At 35.2% G+C, this 18,105-nt stretch overlaps 1 protein-coding gene across 3 annotated transcripts in view; it reads right to left on the bottom strand.

Annotated features, from left to right (window-relative positions):
* c12.2 (von Willebrand factor A domain-containing protein c12.2) overlaps window positions 1-18,105 on the bottom strand; it is a 550,347-nt gene that overhangs the window by 160,054 nt on the left and 372,188 nt on the right. For all 3 annotated transcript variants that reach the window (XM_090409563.1, XM_090409565.1, XM_090409564.1), the window contains exons 30-32: window positions 17,201-17,326; window positions 4,570-4,798; window positions 465-600 (exon numbers count right to left, since the gene is read on the bottom strand). In XM_090409563.1, coding sequence (XP_090265689.1) covers window positions 465-600; window positions 4,570-4,798; window positions 17,201-17,326 — 491 coding nt within the window. The remainder of the gene's footprint in view (window positions 1-464; window positions 601-4,569; window positions 4,799-17,200; window positions 17,327-18,105) is intronic.

Genomic DNA, 18,105 nt, shown 5'->3' with positions numbered 1-18,105 from the left:
CAGCAACAACTAAAATAGTAATAGATAACAAGATCATAGAACAATAAAAAAAAAATTCTAAAGGTAAGCAAAAGTTCCTGCCTTAACCAAGTTTTACACACCACTGGGGAAGGGGGACAGGTTGAAGAGGTATTTGTGCATTCTGCATTGTTACACAGGTATTAATAATTACAGTATAAATACTTTGACTTCCATGCATTTTCCCATAGTTATACAATATACAAAACTTAAAAATTCCCAACTTATTAAATACAATAATACTGCACTTTATTTAGAATAACACAGCACTGGGAAAAAAAAAATTAATTTAAAAAAATATTAAAAAATTTAAAAAATTTAAATTTGGAAAAAATTATTAATGCAGCATATTATTAAAATTCAGAGTTGTGCTGAAATAGAGTTCACATATCTAATTTATCAATTTCTGATGTATTTAGTCATTTGAATACTTATTGATAAGATACCAAGGTCTTTAATATCTGCAGGAATGGAATCTGACTTAACAGTTTTCACTAGCTGAAGCCCATCAGAGAGCAGCACAACTGGAGAAGGATTGCTGATACTTTCCTTTCGAGGAAATATATAGATCTCTGCTTGGTTCTAAACACAGATACACAAAGAAAGAAAAAAAAAAACATTTCAGTTTTGAAATGCTAAAGTAGTGACACACGAAAACAGCAATAATCAATAATAGTAATGGATATAATACACTAGCCACTAAAGATGAAACAGCAAACAATTTAGGAGTACTTTAACAAACTCCTAAATTGTGATGAATCTGCTTGAGACCTCAAAACAGAATATTTTAGTGTATTTGTCACTGAGAAATATTAAAACCTTCATCGGCCAAAGCAGAATAAAGTATAAAGCAGCTCAAAGACAACAACACACACCATGTTGACATGGTTTGTTGCTGTTGTCAGCTATCAGATGTCATCTCCTTCCAGGAGGTTGACTACCATGAGCTTCCACCATGTACGGTTTTGTGCTTCTCTTTTGCATTCTTCATAGGACAAAAAGGTTCAGTCCTTAATATTTCCCATCCAATCTGTTCTTTGTCTTTCTCTTCTTCTTTTCCTTTGTATGTTAATTAGTTACATATATACATAAACTGGTAAATTTAATATGGGGAAAAAGAAAAGATACCCTCAGAATGAAAAGAATCACTAATCATTCCAATATATAAAATATTGAAATAAAAACAAATGAGAAAATTACAGAGGGATATCACTCCTGTCAGTAGCTACAAAATTTTAACTAATATTATACTAAAAAGAATTGTACCTTAAATTGAAGAAAATATAGGTGAATATGAAGCAGGATTCCAAAGAAATAGGTCTAGAGTTGATAGATACTAGAATATTATAGAGAAGACTTTGGGGAGTACATGAACTTGGGGGGGGGGGGAACCTCATAAGGTAACATGTTTAATCAACCTCTGCACCACTGACAGCTGAAGCATGGTGCTGATTAATGGAATTAATGGAATAAAGACAGCACTGAAACAAGGAGATGCACTTTTGATCATCCTTTATAATTTATCTTCAGAAAAATGTATTTAAGATACTGTAAAAGATAACACAAGCAGAACTTTGTAATAGTAAGCAGAACTTAAGTAATATTAGGATATGAGTGAAATATACATAGTTGGAAAAATGCTGAAGATATTGGTATAGCATTCAGAAAACTCAAAACTTCTGCCGAAAAACTAAGATTACAAATTAACCACAATAAAACTGAATATTTAAAAGTATGTAGAAATCACAATCTATATGAAGAAATGTATTTCTACATTGTGATTTTTCCAATTAAATTTCTATTCAATGCACTAAGCAGTCAATACAGATTATTTATCAAGGATCCCCCTCCTTTTCTTGAAACAAATTAAGGATATTGGTGGAGTTATATTGGAAGAAGTGAAGGAAACAAGGGATCTTGTGTTGATTGTGGATAGAGACTTGAAGTTCCGAAGACATACTGTAAATGTTGCGAAACATCTCAGAGAATTGCTGCAATGTGGAGGAGGACATTGAATGTAAGAGATAAAAGTGTGGTGGACCCATTGTATAAATCTCTGATCAGACCACATCTGGATTTTGTGCTCAGATTTGGTAACTGATTTTTGAAGGGGATAATCTTGGAAAGAGTGCAGAGATGGATAAAAAAAAATAGAGATTGCCAAATTCCAGTGACCATAGACTGAGGACATGTAGACTGCAGAGTTCAGTGGATAGAAGACAAAGAGGAGTCTGATTGGGACATTTAAGCTGTTAAAAGATTATTATTGTATTAACACTGAAGAGAATTTTCATATGGTAGAATGAGGGGAAGGAGCAAGGCCGAGGGCCATCCCTGGAAATTTCAAAAAGAAGCCAGTAAGTAAAATGATAAGAAGTAAGATTTTTGCATGGAAAGTGGCAGGAATATGGAATGCATTGTCTGAGAGGGTGATGAAAATGCAAATGATGGATGAGTTTAAGTAGTGGTATGATAGACTTTGTATTGACTAGTGCTGACCTTCCATGATGAGCCTTGCAACTCCATACAGGTCAAGAAAATAATAATAATTTTAATATAAGCTTCTGATATTTTAGTCAGCCTTGTCATTGTTTCTCAGTTTACTAACATTTTTTGGCTGATACTATGCCTTCTGTATGAGGACATACTACAAAGTGAAGATCTTATCCTATCCTATCATAATTTACACTAACGCATAGACCTACACATTTTACCGTGTAGGCATTTGAAAATGAAATCCTACAGAATAGGTTGGTTACTCCTTATTTCTGGAGGTGTCGTATTCTGTAGAAGCATGTGTTCATGGGACCAGTTTGTCTGTTCTGGGGGACAAAAAAAAAAACCCAAGTTTCTGGGTGAAAAAACTCCCTACCTCCATGTGAGACTGGCTAACTCACATTTAATCAAATGAGGCCAGATAAATGTTCCTCACACCACTGATGGGAATCGAACCCAGGTCTTTCTGACCAAAGGCTTCATCTAAACTGACTGAGCTACAGAGGCTCTTATTGTGAAGATACCCAAATTAATTACACATTAGATAATCAGATCTGTAAGTAGAATGAGGATAAAGTGAAACTCTCTGTTTCCAACCTTCATGATTCATTATTTAATCCATCTAGAAGATACTTTTTTTTCAATCATTTATCCTCATCCTCCTTTCTGAATTTATGATATATGATAAATGATATATTTGCCATCTAGCCTCATTCTGAAAATGAACTGACCACCTAACTACATTGAATCAAAAGCCTACATCCATGTATTCAGGTTTACTATGGAAAAGAAGATTTTGGGAAGTTTACACTTGGACATCGTACTTACCAGCACAGCCTCTGTTACTTTGTCAGCCAGTGTATAATGGAAGCTTACCTTCACTAGCAGATATATATATATATATCTGCTACATCAAAGTTTTGCTCATCATATCTCCAAAAAAAATGAGGATGCCAAATCCTTAAATAATAGAGCACATAATATTTGTTCTTCATCCTTACAACAAGAGCTTCTCAATATCAAAACAACTTTACTGAAATCAAATTGTTACAACCCTAGTCACATTCAATGGATAATACACACCTAAATTTGTACAGTGAAGGATACCACAATAGAATGCAGAGTTCTGAACATATAGGAAGAATCCTGAAGAATTTTAGTTTCACCTCATACCTATATATTTTCATATTAACAAAGTTTCTAATAATCCCCCCATTTACAAAAGACAAACTTCCACTTCTGTCTCTAGTACAGGTGCTTACAAAATTCCTTGGCAATATAACTTAACATACTTTGGAGAGACAGGTCATTCTGTGTGTGGTGGTGTAACATAAATAAACATCAGTACTACACTGAATATCGTGCATAATAAGGTATTTAAATCCCTGTGAATAGGTTGTTTATGGGGATTTCTCAAGAATTAAGTTTTGATCTCACTGCAAGATATCATGTAACTTAGAGGGGGGGGGGGGGGAATCATGGAAATACAATGTCCTTAGTGAAAATTATTGTTGCCAAGTTATCACACTAATTGGATCATCATTTGTAAGCATGAAAAAACTCAAAACCAGACATGGTGAATGTTTTTTTTTTTTTTTTTTTTTTAACTTGGTTGCAGCTCAGGTGTCAAAAAATACCGTTACTCAAGCATTTTAATAAAATGTATTTTGAAATATCAAACAAATGTATATCATTATTTTGTGGCCTAGCCTGTATAAGATGGTAAACACATCTTATCAAAAGTTATTAGGTAACGTCAATTATAAATAAATTAAATCATTCTGCATGGAGAGTAAAAAATCGGTGAAATGACTGCTGTAAAAATAGATGCATCCTACATGAAACAAAGTAAAGGCATTGTATAAAAAGGGCAACAAAGTGATATGCCAACCTCCCTCAATGAATCTTGATTCCATGGAAATCAAATGATGATGATAATAATAAGATATTATTACTTCATGATAATCAACATAATATCAGACAAAATGACTTCATTTAATTTTAATTTGATTATACAAATTAAACAAAAAATTAAATGCACAAGCATAATCTAACCTTAAGTGGAAATCCTTCAGCCAATGCTGCATAATGCACATCAGGTACAAATAACACATATGGAACATCAATTTTCTTCCCCAGTGCAACCGACAAAGCATTATTTGCAAGATTTGCTTCAAACATATGGTCAAATTGGCCAACGGAGTGTTCGCCCATTGCAAGCTCCTGAATTGGTATTACTTCAGGTATTTTATTTTGATCAGAAAAGGAATTCTTCAAAAGAAACCTGCAATAATGATACCAAATGAAAGCCAAAATATATACTTATGTTAAAGCAAAAAAAAAGGAAAAAAGCAAGATATTTGAATATACACTGACAAAGAATGGAAATATATCATAGTATGATAAAAATAATACAGCAAAAATAAATTTTACACAAAGAAGCACGATGATAGGCAAAGTTATGCAATACAGACATTTCTTTCATTTCAAAGCAAAAAAGTAAACACACTCATATAACATTGCAAAGGAGGCACAAGATATGATCATCAAAACGCTATGTAATTATAGTATATACCTTGATCCTCAATTTTAGTGGAAAAATTTTCTTTATACTTCCTTGCTGATTGGTCACTAACTGCGCTACAGATGTTATTTCATTCAGTTTTGAGAGCAGAAGATCGCCACAATTTGTTGTAATCGGCTTGCAGGCAATTTTTGTGATCAGCCATAAACAGTGGTATTCTCTTTCCCGATTGTTGAAAGATTTCGATGTATGAAAATTAACAATAATTCTTGAATATTTCCATGTTTAAAAATATGCCGCTTGGTCACTGACATTTGCTACACAGATGTCATTTCCTTCAGTTTTGAGAACAGAGATACGCCGTCAATTGTTATAATCTGCTTGCAGGCAATTTTTATGACCGATCATAAACAGCGATATTCACTTTCCCAAATGTTGAAAGGTTTCGATGTGTGAAAATTAACAATACACAAATGTTATTAGGTGTTCTGGGTCTGAGCTTTTCGACATATTCTTGAATATTATTCTCCTCAGAATATTTCCACTATAAAATATTTATTCATGAAAAATGCTTAAGAAAACTAAAATGACAAATTCCAGGATAGATAGAAAATTTTTAAAATCCGTAATTTATTTTTAAGATGTATATAGGAGCACTAATCGAATTTTAGAGGTGCACTAATCAAATTTGGGTATCAAAAAAAAATGACGCACTAATTGAGGGATTACTGTGTGTGTGTGTGTGTATATATATATATATATTTTTTTTTTTTTTTTTTTTAAAGACTACTCCTTCTTTTGATGGAATGCTGCTTTTTATGGAGGTTTGGATTTTATTAGAATTCCAACCACATCAAAAAGAGTATTACTTGCCAATGTGGATGATGGATCACAAATGCAACATTCAATGTTGGTCACAATTTCTACAATAGACATTTGTAGAAATATCTGAAAAAATTGGTTAAAGGTATTCACAAATATGATCTCCATGCTACTAGCAAACCACACATCCAACTAGCAACTTTTATTCATTCTTCAAAAGATTAGCTTCATCCTCTTACACATTTAGGAGTTCATAAAGTTTTTTGTATCTATAGCTTAGCCTACTTCTTCAGACAATCTGTTAACATCTGCTTTTAAGAAGATAAAACTGATGGCAAGTCATAATTGGCAGCCCATGCCTCTGGATATGCCTATATGCAGGATTAAATGGAAGACAGCTATGCTGCATAGACATTACTAAAGGTCTGAGAGACTATTTTTGGAATCAGTCAGTAATGAAACTCTTCCATAACCTCAATACATATGATTTCATTAATTTCCAAAGATCTGATAGCTAGTCACTTTAACACCACATTTAGACAGACTTCTCTGAATTAATGTTGTTTTTAACAAGTTCCTAGGTGGTGCCTTGATATGATATTAGCTCCTTTTCAGTTAGAACCTAAAATGTTTCTACAAGCTAATTAGTTGCTCTTTGTTTTACCACAGCTATAATTTGCTCTGAAGATTCTGGATAGAAATCCAGTGGACTATTATAAATCAATAAATTATTTATTTATTCTTCTGGTGTTGTTTCAACCACAGAGTAATGTTTTGGATAATAATAATAATGATAATAAATAAATAAACAGTTAATAATAATGATTACAAAACTTATCCTTAATTTAAAATGTTATTATTATTTTTTTTTATTATAGAAACAGTTGATCACCATGTAAATGAAACACAGAGCCAAAGCAGCCTATTCTTATGAGATATTGTTTTCCCGCCATTAACAACTTGAGGTGGAAGTTATTTCCCGTGATTTGTGTTTTTTTCGTCGGGTGGCAACACTGATTTTCGAATCAATTTCTTCTCATTCAAATCGATTTCCATGGAAATCTGCGCATTTCTGTTCCCAGATGGCATGGCTTTTGGCTGTAGTTTCGTTTCTGCCATCACAGTGACTTGCACGCTTGCAGCAGTGATGTAGTGATGAGCGATACCATTAATTTTCAATCACAGGATGAATTAATATTGAGAATTTCTGCTACGTAATTTAGCGTATGATAGTTGCTTTCAAGTTGCGGCGGTGGATGATCCATGTTAGTAACATGGTGAAAAAAGACATAAAATGTATTTCGGTAGAAGAAAAGATGGCAATTCTGCAACGTGTAGATTGGCATACCAGAACACGTATACATTTAGCAAAAGATCTTGGACTCTCCGTGTTCACTTTGAGAATGATAGTAAAAAACAGGTCAAGCATTGAACTCAATGAAAAGCAATCTGGCGCTATGTCAAAAAAACGAAAATATATCCAGACATCGACATACGATGAATTGGATTAAATAATAATATTTGGTTAACCGATCAAGTGTTGATCAATTTTATTAATTAACTGGACCAACTAGTTTCGCCACACTTATCTGTTGGCTTCTTCAGGGCACTTACATATAGGTTTAAACACTCTCACAATTATGCGTAACTGCAAAACTGACAAGAATAAAAACTGACTAGAATAATTACAAATAAAATAGTATCGAACATGAGTGAAACACGTATCGCGTGTACAAGATCAGCGGAACAGCTTTTGTCCCACTCGATGACATGGTTAGTTGTGGAGAAATGAGACAATAGGCCAGAAATGTCCTGTCTGTTGTTTTTGACATAGCCAATGTGCTCCTTTTGCCTGATTTCGAGGCTTCTCGAAGTCTGTCCGATGTAATTAGAGCCACATGAGCATGGAATATTATAGACTCCAGCATATTTGTAGAAAGGATGGTCGTCTTTTGGAGATCTTAGTAGTTTACGAATAGTATCTATAGGCTGAAATGCTACTCTTATTTTGTGTTGTTTGAGGAGATTGGCGAGCTTGTTGGAGATGCCACTTACATACGGAATTGCAATCGTTTTTATATATTGAATCTCTTCTTGTTCTCTTTGTGGTGGTTCAGAGAAAAGGATTTTATTGACTAGTCTTCTTGGATAGCCGTTCAAGTACAGATTGTTGGAAATAAATTTTAACTCATCTTGAAGGGTCTTGTTGTCCGTTGTGATCCAAATAGCTCTTTTCTTTAACATGTGTATAATGCTGAGTTTATGTGATATGTGGTGAGAGGAGTTAAAATGTAGGTAGCGACCTGTATTGGTCGGTTTTCTGTACACCGATAGATTTAAACTGCCATCAGTTTGTTTTTTGATTAAGATGTCTAAAAACGGAAGTTGTTTTTCTCTTTCAAGTTCCAGAGTGAATTTAATAGAATGATGGAAAGCGTTGATCTTTTTGAGAAAATCATATATGTCATCTTTGTTATTGTTCCATATGATGAAGATATCGTCCACATATCTAAACCAAATTTTAGGTCTAGGAAAAATTTGTGATAGGATTTTGTTTTCCAAGTCTTCCATAAAGAGGTCAGCACATGAAGGTGAGAGTGGGCTTCCCATTGCCAAGCCTGTTAACTGTTGATAGATTTTATTTTTCCAAGAAAAATAATTGGTGTTTAGGCAGTGAGCAAACAATACGGTTATATCTCGTGGGAACAAGGTACTTAAGATGTCAATGACCTCTACTACGGGAACGTTTGTAAAGAGAGAGGTGACATCTAAGCTGGCTAGAAGATCATTATCCGATATCTTGATGTTTTTTAGCTTTTCTACGAAATGTCCAGAGTTTTTGATGTAACTCTCTGACTTGTGGATGCATTGCTGTAGGAGTTTCGAGAGATGTTTTGACAATAAGTAGGTGGGCGAGTTGATTGCATCAATGATTGGGCGTAAAGGAATACCCTCTTTGTGCACTTTTGGAACTCCATAGAGTCTCGGAGTTAAAGGATGCATCGATTTTATTTTTTTAATCAAGTCTATTAGCCAGTTAGATAAATTGCGTAGTAATTCGTTGGTATCATTGTGATTTTTTAATGTTGGATCTTTTGTTAAAAGACGGTAAACAGACAAGTCAGAAAGTAGATTGTTAACTTTGTCTTCATAGTCCTTTGAGTTCAGTATCACAAGAAGACTAGTCAATAAAATCCTTTTCTCTGAACCACCACAAAGAGAACAAGAAGAGATTCAATATATAAAAACGATTGCAATTACGTATGTAAGTGGCATCTCCAACAAGCTCGCCAATCTTCTCAAACAACACAAAATAAGAGTAGCATTTCAGCCTATAGATACTATTCGTAAACTACTAAGATCTCCAAAAGACAACCATCCTTTCTACAAATATGCTGGAGTCTATAATATTCCATGCTCATGTGGCTCTAATTACATCGGACAGACTTCGAGAAGCCTCGAAATCAGGCAAAAGGAGCACATTGGCTATGTCAAAAACAACAGACAGGACATTTCTGGCCTATCGTCTCATTTCTCCACAACTAACCATGTCATCGAGTGGGACAAAAGCTGTTCCCCTTACTTAGAGGAAGATTACCATTCAAGAATGTTCAAAGAAGCAGCCACAGTCGCCCGTTCTACTGTGAACCTTAACAGAAATCAAGGCCTAATACTCCCAGAGATATGGAAAACCCTAATCAGAGCCTTAAAAACGGAAGAAATGAACTTTAATACAAAGTACAGAAGGTTCCTCAGCAACAGCTAGCTGATCTTGTACACGCGATACGTGTTTCACTCACGTTCGATACTATTTTATTTGTAATTATTCTAGTCAGTTTTTATTCTTGTCAGTTTTGCAGTTACGCATAATTGTGAGAGTGTTTAAACCTATATGTAAGTGCCCTGAAGAAGCCAACAGATAAGTGTGGCGAAACTAGTTGGTCCAGTTAATTAATAAAATTGATCAACACTTGATCGGTTAACCAAATATTATTATTTACTCATTTATGATCAAGAAAACAACCTTCATGATGAATTGGATTAACTTGTGGCAGAGTGGTTTGTTTCTATGAGAGCGTCAGGTATTCCAGTCGATGGTACTATACTCCAAGTGAAAGCCATTGAATTTGCTGCGAGGTTGGGGATTAATGTTTTACTGCGTCAAATGGATGGATTGATCATTTCAAGACTCGTTACAATATTGTGTATAATCAAGTGTGTGGAGAAAGTAATAGTATTTCAGGGAAATCTGTAAACCAGTGGAAACATGAACTAAAGACTATTATTCAGGACTACGAACTGAAAAATATTTGCAATGTTGATGAAACTTGGTTCTTTTATAACATTCTGCCAAGTAAAATGTGTTTTAAAGGAGAGGAGTGTCATGGTGTAAAACTCAGCAAGCAGAGGGTAACTGTTTTGCTCATGGTCAATGCTGATGGATCAGAAAAATTACCTCTACTGGTAATTGGTAAATTTAAAAAGCCAAGGTGTTTCAAGAACGTGAAAAAACAGCATGAACAACCAGCAGCATCTTCACATCCACCATGCATGCTCTGGATGCTAAAATGGGGGAAAATCACTGTAAAATACTACTGCTAGACAAATGTCCTGCACACCCTGAATCTGCATCTCAGAAACATCAAATCTTTCCCCCTAATTTTACAAGTGAGCTTCAAGCCATTAGATCTGGGCATCATCCATGCATTTAAATGGAAATATAGAAAAGTGCTTGATGAAAAAGCTTTGTTTATGCATGATAATGGTATGGACCCAAAACAAATGACCATATCAATCCTTGATGTCATGCATTATGTGGCCAAAGCATGGTTGCATATTACTCCTGAAACCATATCCAACTGTTTCCAGAAGACTGGAATTACGTTTGTGGAAGAGGAACAGCAACTACAGGAGGAAGAAGAAGAAGATATGTCAGAGCCCAACAACTAGTATGTGATGGATGAGTCTTCCTCATTTCAAGACTATTTGATGTTGATGTGATCACAACAATGGCAGCAAATGTAGAAGACATCCTTTCTAACCACCTTGGTGATGAAGAAGTGGGTGAAGAAGACTTTGATCGAGAACCTACTTTCCCTACTAGTAAAGAAGCAATGGAAGCTATCTCTGTTTTGAGGCGGTATATTGCAAGTGCATCAGGAGACAATGGGGCATTTAATGCCTTATACACTGTGGAGATATATGAGTGCAGAAAAAGCAAAAACAATCAACAATTGTAAATTCATTTATTTTCAGTTATTAAATTTTGTAATTTAGTATGTAGACTCACATATTAACAGTAAGTCATCTTTTAGCATTTTTTTTTTTTGTTGTTATTTTACATTTCCTGCTATTTACACTTTTTTTTTCATCAGTCCCCTGGAAAGTATAAAAACGAGATTTTAGTGTATATATATACATTTTTTTAAATTTTATTTTATCTAGCCTCAAGGGCTCACTTTAGTGAGTACGGGCATGGCAAACCCGAGGTACCTGATGCTGGACCATGCCGTACTTCATGTAGTATATATATCTGTTATATTATCTGTAGACTGGTTCCTCACCTTTTTGTTTTCCTTCTTTCTTTTCTTCTTGCTCCTTCTGCCCAATGCTATTAGAGTATACTAGGGCTAGGAATTAATCTTTCCTATTTTGCTATTTCATCTTATGTGGAAAGGGCCTCTGCAACCCTACCGCTTTCTTCTTGCAGTGACTTCACTCAAAAATGCTAATATGGTTGTGCCTTATAACGCATCTCATGCTGCATCGGCTGTCGCGCAGAATGATCAGAGCCGCGTTCAGGGCTTAGGCAGAAGGTCCTGTTTGAGAAGCATATTACAGTCTTCATCAAAAGTCAGTGATACTGTGAATGAGCAACACAGAAGGTATAAGATTAATCTTAGAAAGGAATTTCACATAGGCACATGGAATGTTTGGGGTCTACAGATGGGTACTCTTGAGATTGTCTGTAAAGAGATGGATAGGTATAAAATTGAAAATCCTGGGAATTACAGAGACCAGATGGAATGGAGAAGGTCACTTCAAAAGACAGGATGGTAAGCTAGTTATTTACTCAGGTGGTGACTCAAAATATCACGGGGGCAGCTGTGATTCTGAAGACAGCTCAGGCAAGAAGCCTTTTTGGTTATTATAACCCCATTAATGATAGGATACTCTCTAAGTGATACATTGGTAGGCTGAGCCCTAATTAGAGAGTATCCTATCATTAATGGGGTTATAATAACCAAAAAGGCTTCTTGCCTGAGCTATCTTCAGTATCACAGCTGCCCCATGATGTTTTCAGTCATAGAATTCCTCATTATCTTCAGATAAGCCTGAAGAAGATAATGAGGAATACTATGAAAACTTAGAATTTTGGACTGTCTACCAAGGAGAGACATACTATACATCTTAGGGGACTTAAATGCAAAAGTGGGAAAGAGTGTGAGAGTCAGGCTGGAGTGTGGCATGTTTGGTCAGGGCAAACATAACACCATGGTGAAAGACTGCTGCAATTTGCCCATGCTAAAATATTAGTTATTACCAATACCTGCTTCCAGAAACATCTACAACAGATCTATACTTGGACATCTAACATTGATAGATCAAGGCACCAGATTGATTATATCCTGGCTCTCCAGCAGTGGAAGACAAGTATCTCTGATGTGCATACTTGTCCTGGAGCAGATTGTGGTACAGACAATCAGCTAGTAAGAGCTAAAGTAAGACTAAGACTCTGAAAACTTCCAGGCACATCCCACTAGATTGGATGTTAAAGTAATTCCTAGTGGATTCACAGAAGAAACATCAACTTGGTTGGATGGTTTTTTGGAGAATGGGGAGAGCTCACCAGAAATGCTTTGGAAAGGAGTCAAGGTGATAATACTGGATACAATCAAGAAGTATCTCAGCCCAATAAGAAGACCAAGAGACCATGGATATCAAATTCAACATGGGAACTAATCAAAAGAAGGTGGATGGAAAAACAAAGAGACACAGGGACTGAAGAATACAAGAGATTACATAGAGAAGTCAGAAGAACCATCAAGCAGGACAAGGAAAAGTTCTATACTAACAAATGTGAAAAAATACAGTTCCAGATGAGAAGGCACAATTATAAAAGGATGTTTTATTTAGTCCATGACTTAAATTACAAGTTTAAGCTTAAATTGAATGTCATCAAAGACAGGAATGGATCATTACTAACAGAAGAGTTGGAAATCAAAAACAGATGGAAAGAATACTGTGAGGAACTGTACAGCACAATGGATAAAGAAAATGTGGAGCCCTCTCACCAGGAAAATTTTGATTTAGAACCTCTTCCACTTAGGCATGAAGTTGAAAGAGCAGTTAAGTAGCTTAACAGCAATAAGGCCCCAGGTGCAGGTCAAGTTAATTAAGGCCACAGGGGATGAAGGGATAAGAGTGTTTCATAGATTGATTACAAGGATATGGGGACAGGATCATGGCCTACAGACTGGAAGAAGTCAGTTTTCATACCACTACATAAGAAAGGTGATATGAAGGCATGCAAGAATTATAGAACTATTAGTTTGATATCTCATGCAAGCAAAATGTTATTGAAGATCATGCTAAATAGGATTGAGGCCAAAGTTGAGGAAGAGATGCCTGAGGAACAAGCGGGTTTTAGGAAAGGTAAGGGCATCAGAGATCAGATCCTTTGCCTTAGACAGATCATATAAAAATATAAAGAATTCAGACTCCCTCTGGTAATGTGTTTCTTAGACTACTCTAAAGCTTTTGATTGTGTTGAGCATGTGAAACTGTGGGAAGTAATGAAAAGAATGGGTTTTCCTCAACACACTATCAGGTTGATAGCCAACTTGTATAAGGAGCAAGAAGCCATGGTAAGAACAGGTGTTGGATTGACTGACTGGCTTAAAGTTGGAAAAGGAGTTAGGCAACGATGTTTACTTTCTCCTCACTTGTTTAGTATATATGTGGAGGTAATCATGTGTGAAGCATTGGATGAGCTCAGGACAGGAATTAGGATAAGAGATAGATTGATCAGTAATCTGAGATATGCTGATGATACAGTACTACTTTGTAATGACAGGGAAGAACTGGATTAATTCTTGACAAAGTTAACAAGATCAGTAATAACAGAGGACTTCAACTGAATCTTAGCAAGACAAAGATTATGGGTCTCAAAGAGAAATACAAACAGAAAAGCTCTTGAGAAACAAATGTACCTTAATGGAGAAAGAATTGAGGAAGTCAGCAAGTTTGAGTACCTGGGATCCATTATTAATGTGAACAATTGCTGTTTAGAAGACGTCAGAAAAGATTAGGAATGACTAAAACAACAGTCAGAGACCTGTCTAAAATCTGGAAGGATGGATCTATCTCCATGGAAACAAACTCGAAGATTTTGGATGCAGTTGTTTTTCCAACAGCGACTTATGGATGTGAGACTTGGGACCTAAAGAAGTCAGATAAGAAACAGATATCTGCTTTTGAGATATGGTGTTACAGAAGGCTGTTGAGGATATCATATTCTGAAAGGCATATAAATGAATGGGTGTTAGAAAAGATCAGTAGAACTTTAAGGCACCTTAAGGATACTGACAGAAGAAAGTTGAAATATTTTTGGATACATAGAAAGGATGGAAGGGGGACTTCTCAGAACAGTAATAGAAGGTAAAGGTCCTGGAAAAAGAGGCAGGGGTAGACCATCAATGAGATGGATGGATGGCATGTGCGGAGTGACTGATCTTCAGAGAGTTGAGGCTGCCAGAAAAGCAAACAATAGGACTACGTGATATGGTACATCGGATTGACCATATGGCATCTGTAGATGCCCAGTGAATATAGTAGTAGTATATTTTATCCTGATGTACAGAAATATTTAAGGTCTCATCTTAAATCATATAGCAATTATTTTGCTCCAAATCTTTTTCATGCATGTACCTAATCCAAGGTTCCAAATTACTGGCATAAAATACTGAGCATAAATTAAAGTTTTAAGTATTGTTGGTAAAAAAGGGATATACTTATAGTGTAAGTTTCCTATTTTTTTTCATTTACTGAATATAAAAGAATTTTATGGGAAAAAAAAAAAAAGCTGGAAACAGCTTATTATTATTTCAGGAATTATTATTTTTATGTGACACTTCCAAGGAGTCCAAAGACTCATCGAGGGAGGGCACCTACTCTACAACTGTCCTCCACCACCACCACTAGTATTTTCACAGACAATCACAAACATCCATGCTCACAGTGGGATTTGAACCCACAGCCTTTTGGCTGGAGAGCGGATATGCTAACCACCCAGCCAGCAAAATTAGATAGTAGTATATCTAATTTTGCTGGCCGGGTGGTTAGCCGTATTAAAATAACCAGGCCAGCAAAATTAAATTTAGGTCGCCATTCTTCAAGCAGCCTAGTGCTGTAGACACACACACACACACACACACACACACACACACACACACCACTTCCACTGAGCCACATAGGCTCGTCAGTGGTGCTGACATTGTGGCTCTTCAAGAATGAAATAAGCTGGAGAGTTGGATGAATGAGTACAAATGACAGCTTGATTAACTAAACTAAACTAATTGGCCAAGTGGTTAGAGTACCCACTCAACAACCAACAGGTTGTGAGTTCAAATCTAACTACAGTCATGGATATCCAGGCTCTAGCATCTCCCAATTACCATAGATGATTGACATTTTACTGTACTATCATAATATTCTGTACATCCCATGAGGAATTTGGTGGCACATATATATATATATATATATAAATCTGTAAAATCTTTATCTCACCCACACTACTAATATGCTACATGTTTACAACATTCTGTGGATGGAAGCGACATAAAATAAAGTGTATGGTTTGAACAACTTTGAGATCCATAGATGAAGAATTCTTTGAATCTGCCATTCTGTTAATGGACCAGTACTGAAAGGAAATGAAAAATGCCAGGGATCTTGGAATCATGATGGATAGATACATAGCTGAATTTTAGATGACAGATTCGAAGAGTAGTAAAGACAGCCCAGAGAGTTGCTGCAAGAGAATTGAAGATCCGAGCAGTCCACATCTGGAATACTATACTTGGATTAATTGACAGGATTCCAAAGGGATAAAGAAACTGTAGAGAGGATACAGTCAGACAACAAAAATCATCAAAAAAAAAAAAAATCAAGGATAATTGAGGCCATATAATTTGCAGAGTTTGGTAGACAGAGGGAAAAGACATGATTCAGACATATATTGTAAGCTGTTGGGAGGAATTTACTGGTAAATTATACTTGAAGAAATTAAATTCTTGTTTAATCCTTTACCCTAGTGTAAACAAAGTTTGCACATGAAGTACCATCACAACTATGCTACTTGTATATAAGCTGTTGACATCACATCTATTGACACATCTAAGACTGTCGACATCTAGTATCCCATAATGCAAAGTACACTTTCTTTCAGATGAGTGTACTGCTATGCATTACAGAGAAGGTCATTACCCAAACTAGTTTGGGCCTTTACACAAATAATTTAATTGTGAAGATACTTGGATGCACAAACTTTGTTTGCTAAAACTTGGATAAAGTTTTAAAAAACAATATAATTTCTTGTTAAGAATAATTTACTTTGTAAACAAGTGAAAAAAAAAAAAAGCTTTCTATAACTATCTCTGATCCAGAGCATTTGCTGGATGGATACTAGAGAATTTTTTTAAAGGGCAGAACAAGGGAAAGGGACCCCTTGTATGGCCATCCCTGAAGTTGCACAAGAGAATGGAATGAAATGAAAGTGCAAATAGTTTTTTTGCAGGAGAGTATTGCTTGAGAATGCAGTGAGAATTCAGAGAGACAGTGAATGAGTTTAAGAAGTGGTAAGACAGATTTTGTAGTATCTAAAACAGATCTTCCACAGTGAGTCTCATAAAGGTCCAGTGATATGAGAATAACTGCAAACTACTATTATAATATTCATACAGTTACTATAATTTCAACTTGCCAATTTTCAGCATATTTCCACAAGATAGATGAAGTTGTAATTTTTCACTCTTTGACCCCCCCCCACACAAAAAAAGTTCCAACTTTCTATTTCCAAGAAATAAAACATTCTAGATTTATTTACATGGAATTTGACTACTAAATATCATGATTTAGCTATACATTGTAGAAAACAAGTTTCGTATATCAAGTTAACAGCTGAATCAGGATATTAAATGCAATTTAACAATTCATTTTTGCAATTATATGAATGCGACTTCAAATTACAAAAACTTGCACTCGGAACAATTGAAGGTTTTTAAGGAATTGTCATTTAGTTATATCTTATATGAAAAAAATTTACAATAAATTTATTACCTTTGACCATTTGGTGAGAGAAGTAACCAGTTGCCATCATTAACAGGATGAACTGATTGCAGAGGCTCGGAAAGTGAAAGGATTGAAGCATCTTGTGTTTGCAAGTCCAATATCTTCAGTTTAGTGCTTAAAGAAAAGAAAAATAAAACTGCCATATAAAAAATACATTCTGGGGTATGTGCACATATGTATGTTGTGTGTGTACTACATAAACACACATCTAATTTTTTTTTTAATGTATAATTTATAAAACAAAATTGGCTCATATCCTAAATACATTATCAAGAGAAGTTAAAATTAAAGAATTTTTTTTTTTTGGGGGGGGGGGGAATCATAAATGAATTTTACTTATTTTTTTTATATCAATCCTACATGAAATATTACAAAACCTATAATACACCAGTACCATGTGTGGGCAAGTGTTTACGAAGAAAAAGAAGCCAACTGATGCATTTCTAAAGTAGCTGAAGAGATAAAATTCCTTCAGGAAAATGCTATGGTGGGGGGGATGCTAGAGAACAGAGAGAGAGAGAGAGAGAGAGAGAGATGGAATCAAACAGGAGCATGAGAAGTGTGGATGGTATGAAGCTGAAGTGTATAGATGTTGAGAGTGAGCAGCTTGTATTTTTACATGTTAGGAAAAAAGTTGCGGAATGGTTTTGGCTAGTCTGGGAAACAACAGCCATAAAAATACCTACAGAAAACATATCTAATGCAGAAAGTGCCTATAAGTAAAGAAACTCTAGAAATGCATTTATTTTTTCTTTCCATGAAGTCGGCAAGAGAAGGGCATATTGTTAAATGAAATGACCTTTTTCTAGATAGCATCAAGCATTCTTAGAAAGGTTTGTAATACACCATCCCAAATATGAGAAAAGTACTCCAAGGGTAAAGTAGAATTGGAA

This window comes from Typopeltis vanoorti, chromosome 19 (genome assembly GCF_054136105.1).
Source record: "Typopeltis vanoorti isolate ZY-2024b chromosome 19, IOZ_Tvanoo_1.0, whole genome shotgun sequence".
In the NCBI taxonomy this organism is placed as follows: domain Eukaryota; kingdom Metazoa; phylum Arthropoda; class Arachnida; order Uropygi; family Thelyphonidae; genus Typopeltis; species Typopeltis vanoorti.
The sequence above is the reverse complement of the archived record's forward strand: the minus strand, read 5'-3'. Positions and strand labels throughout refer to the sequence as shown.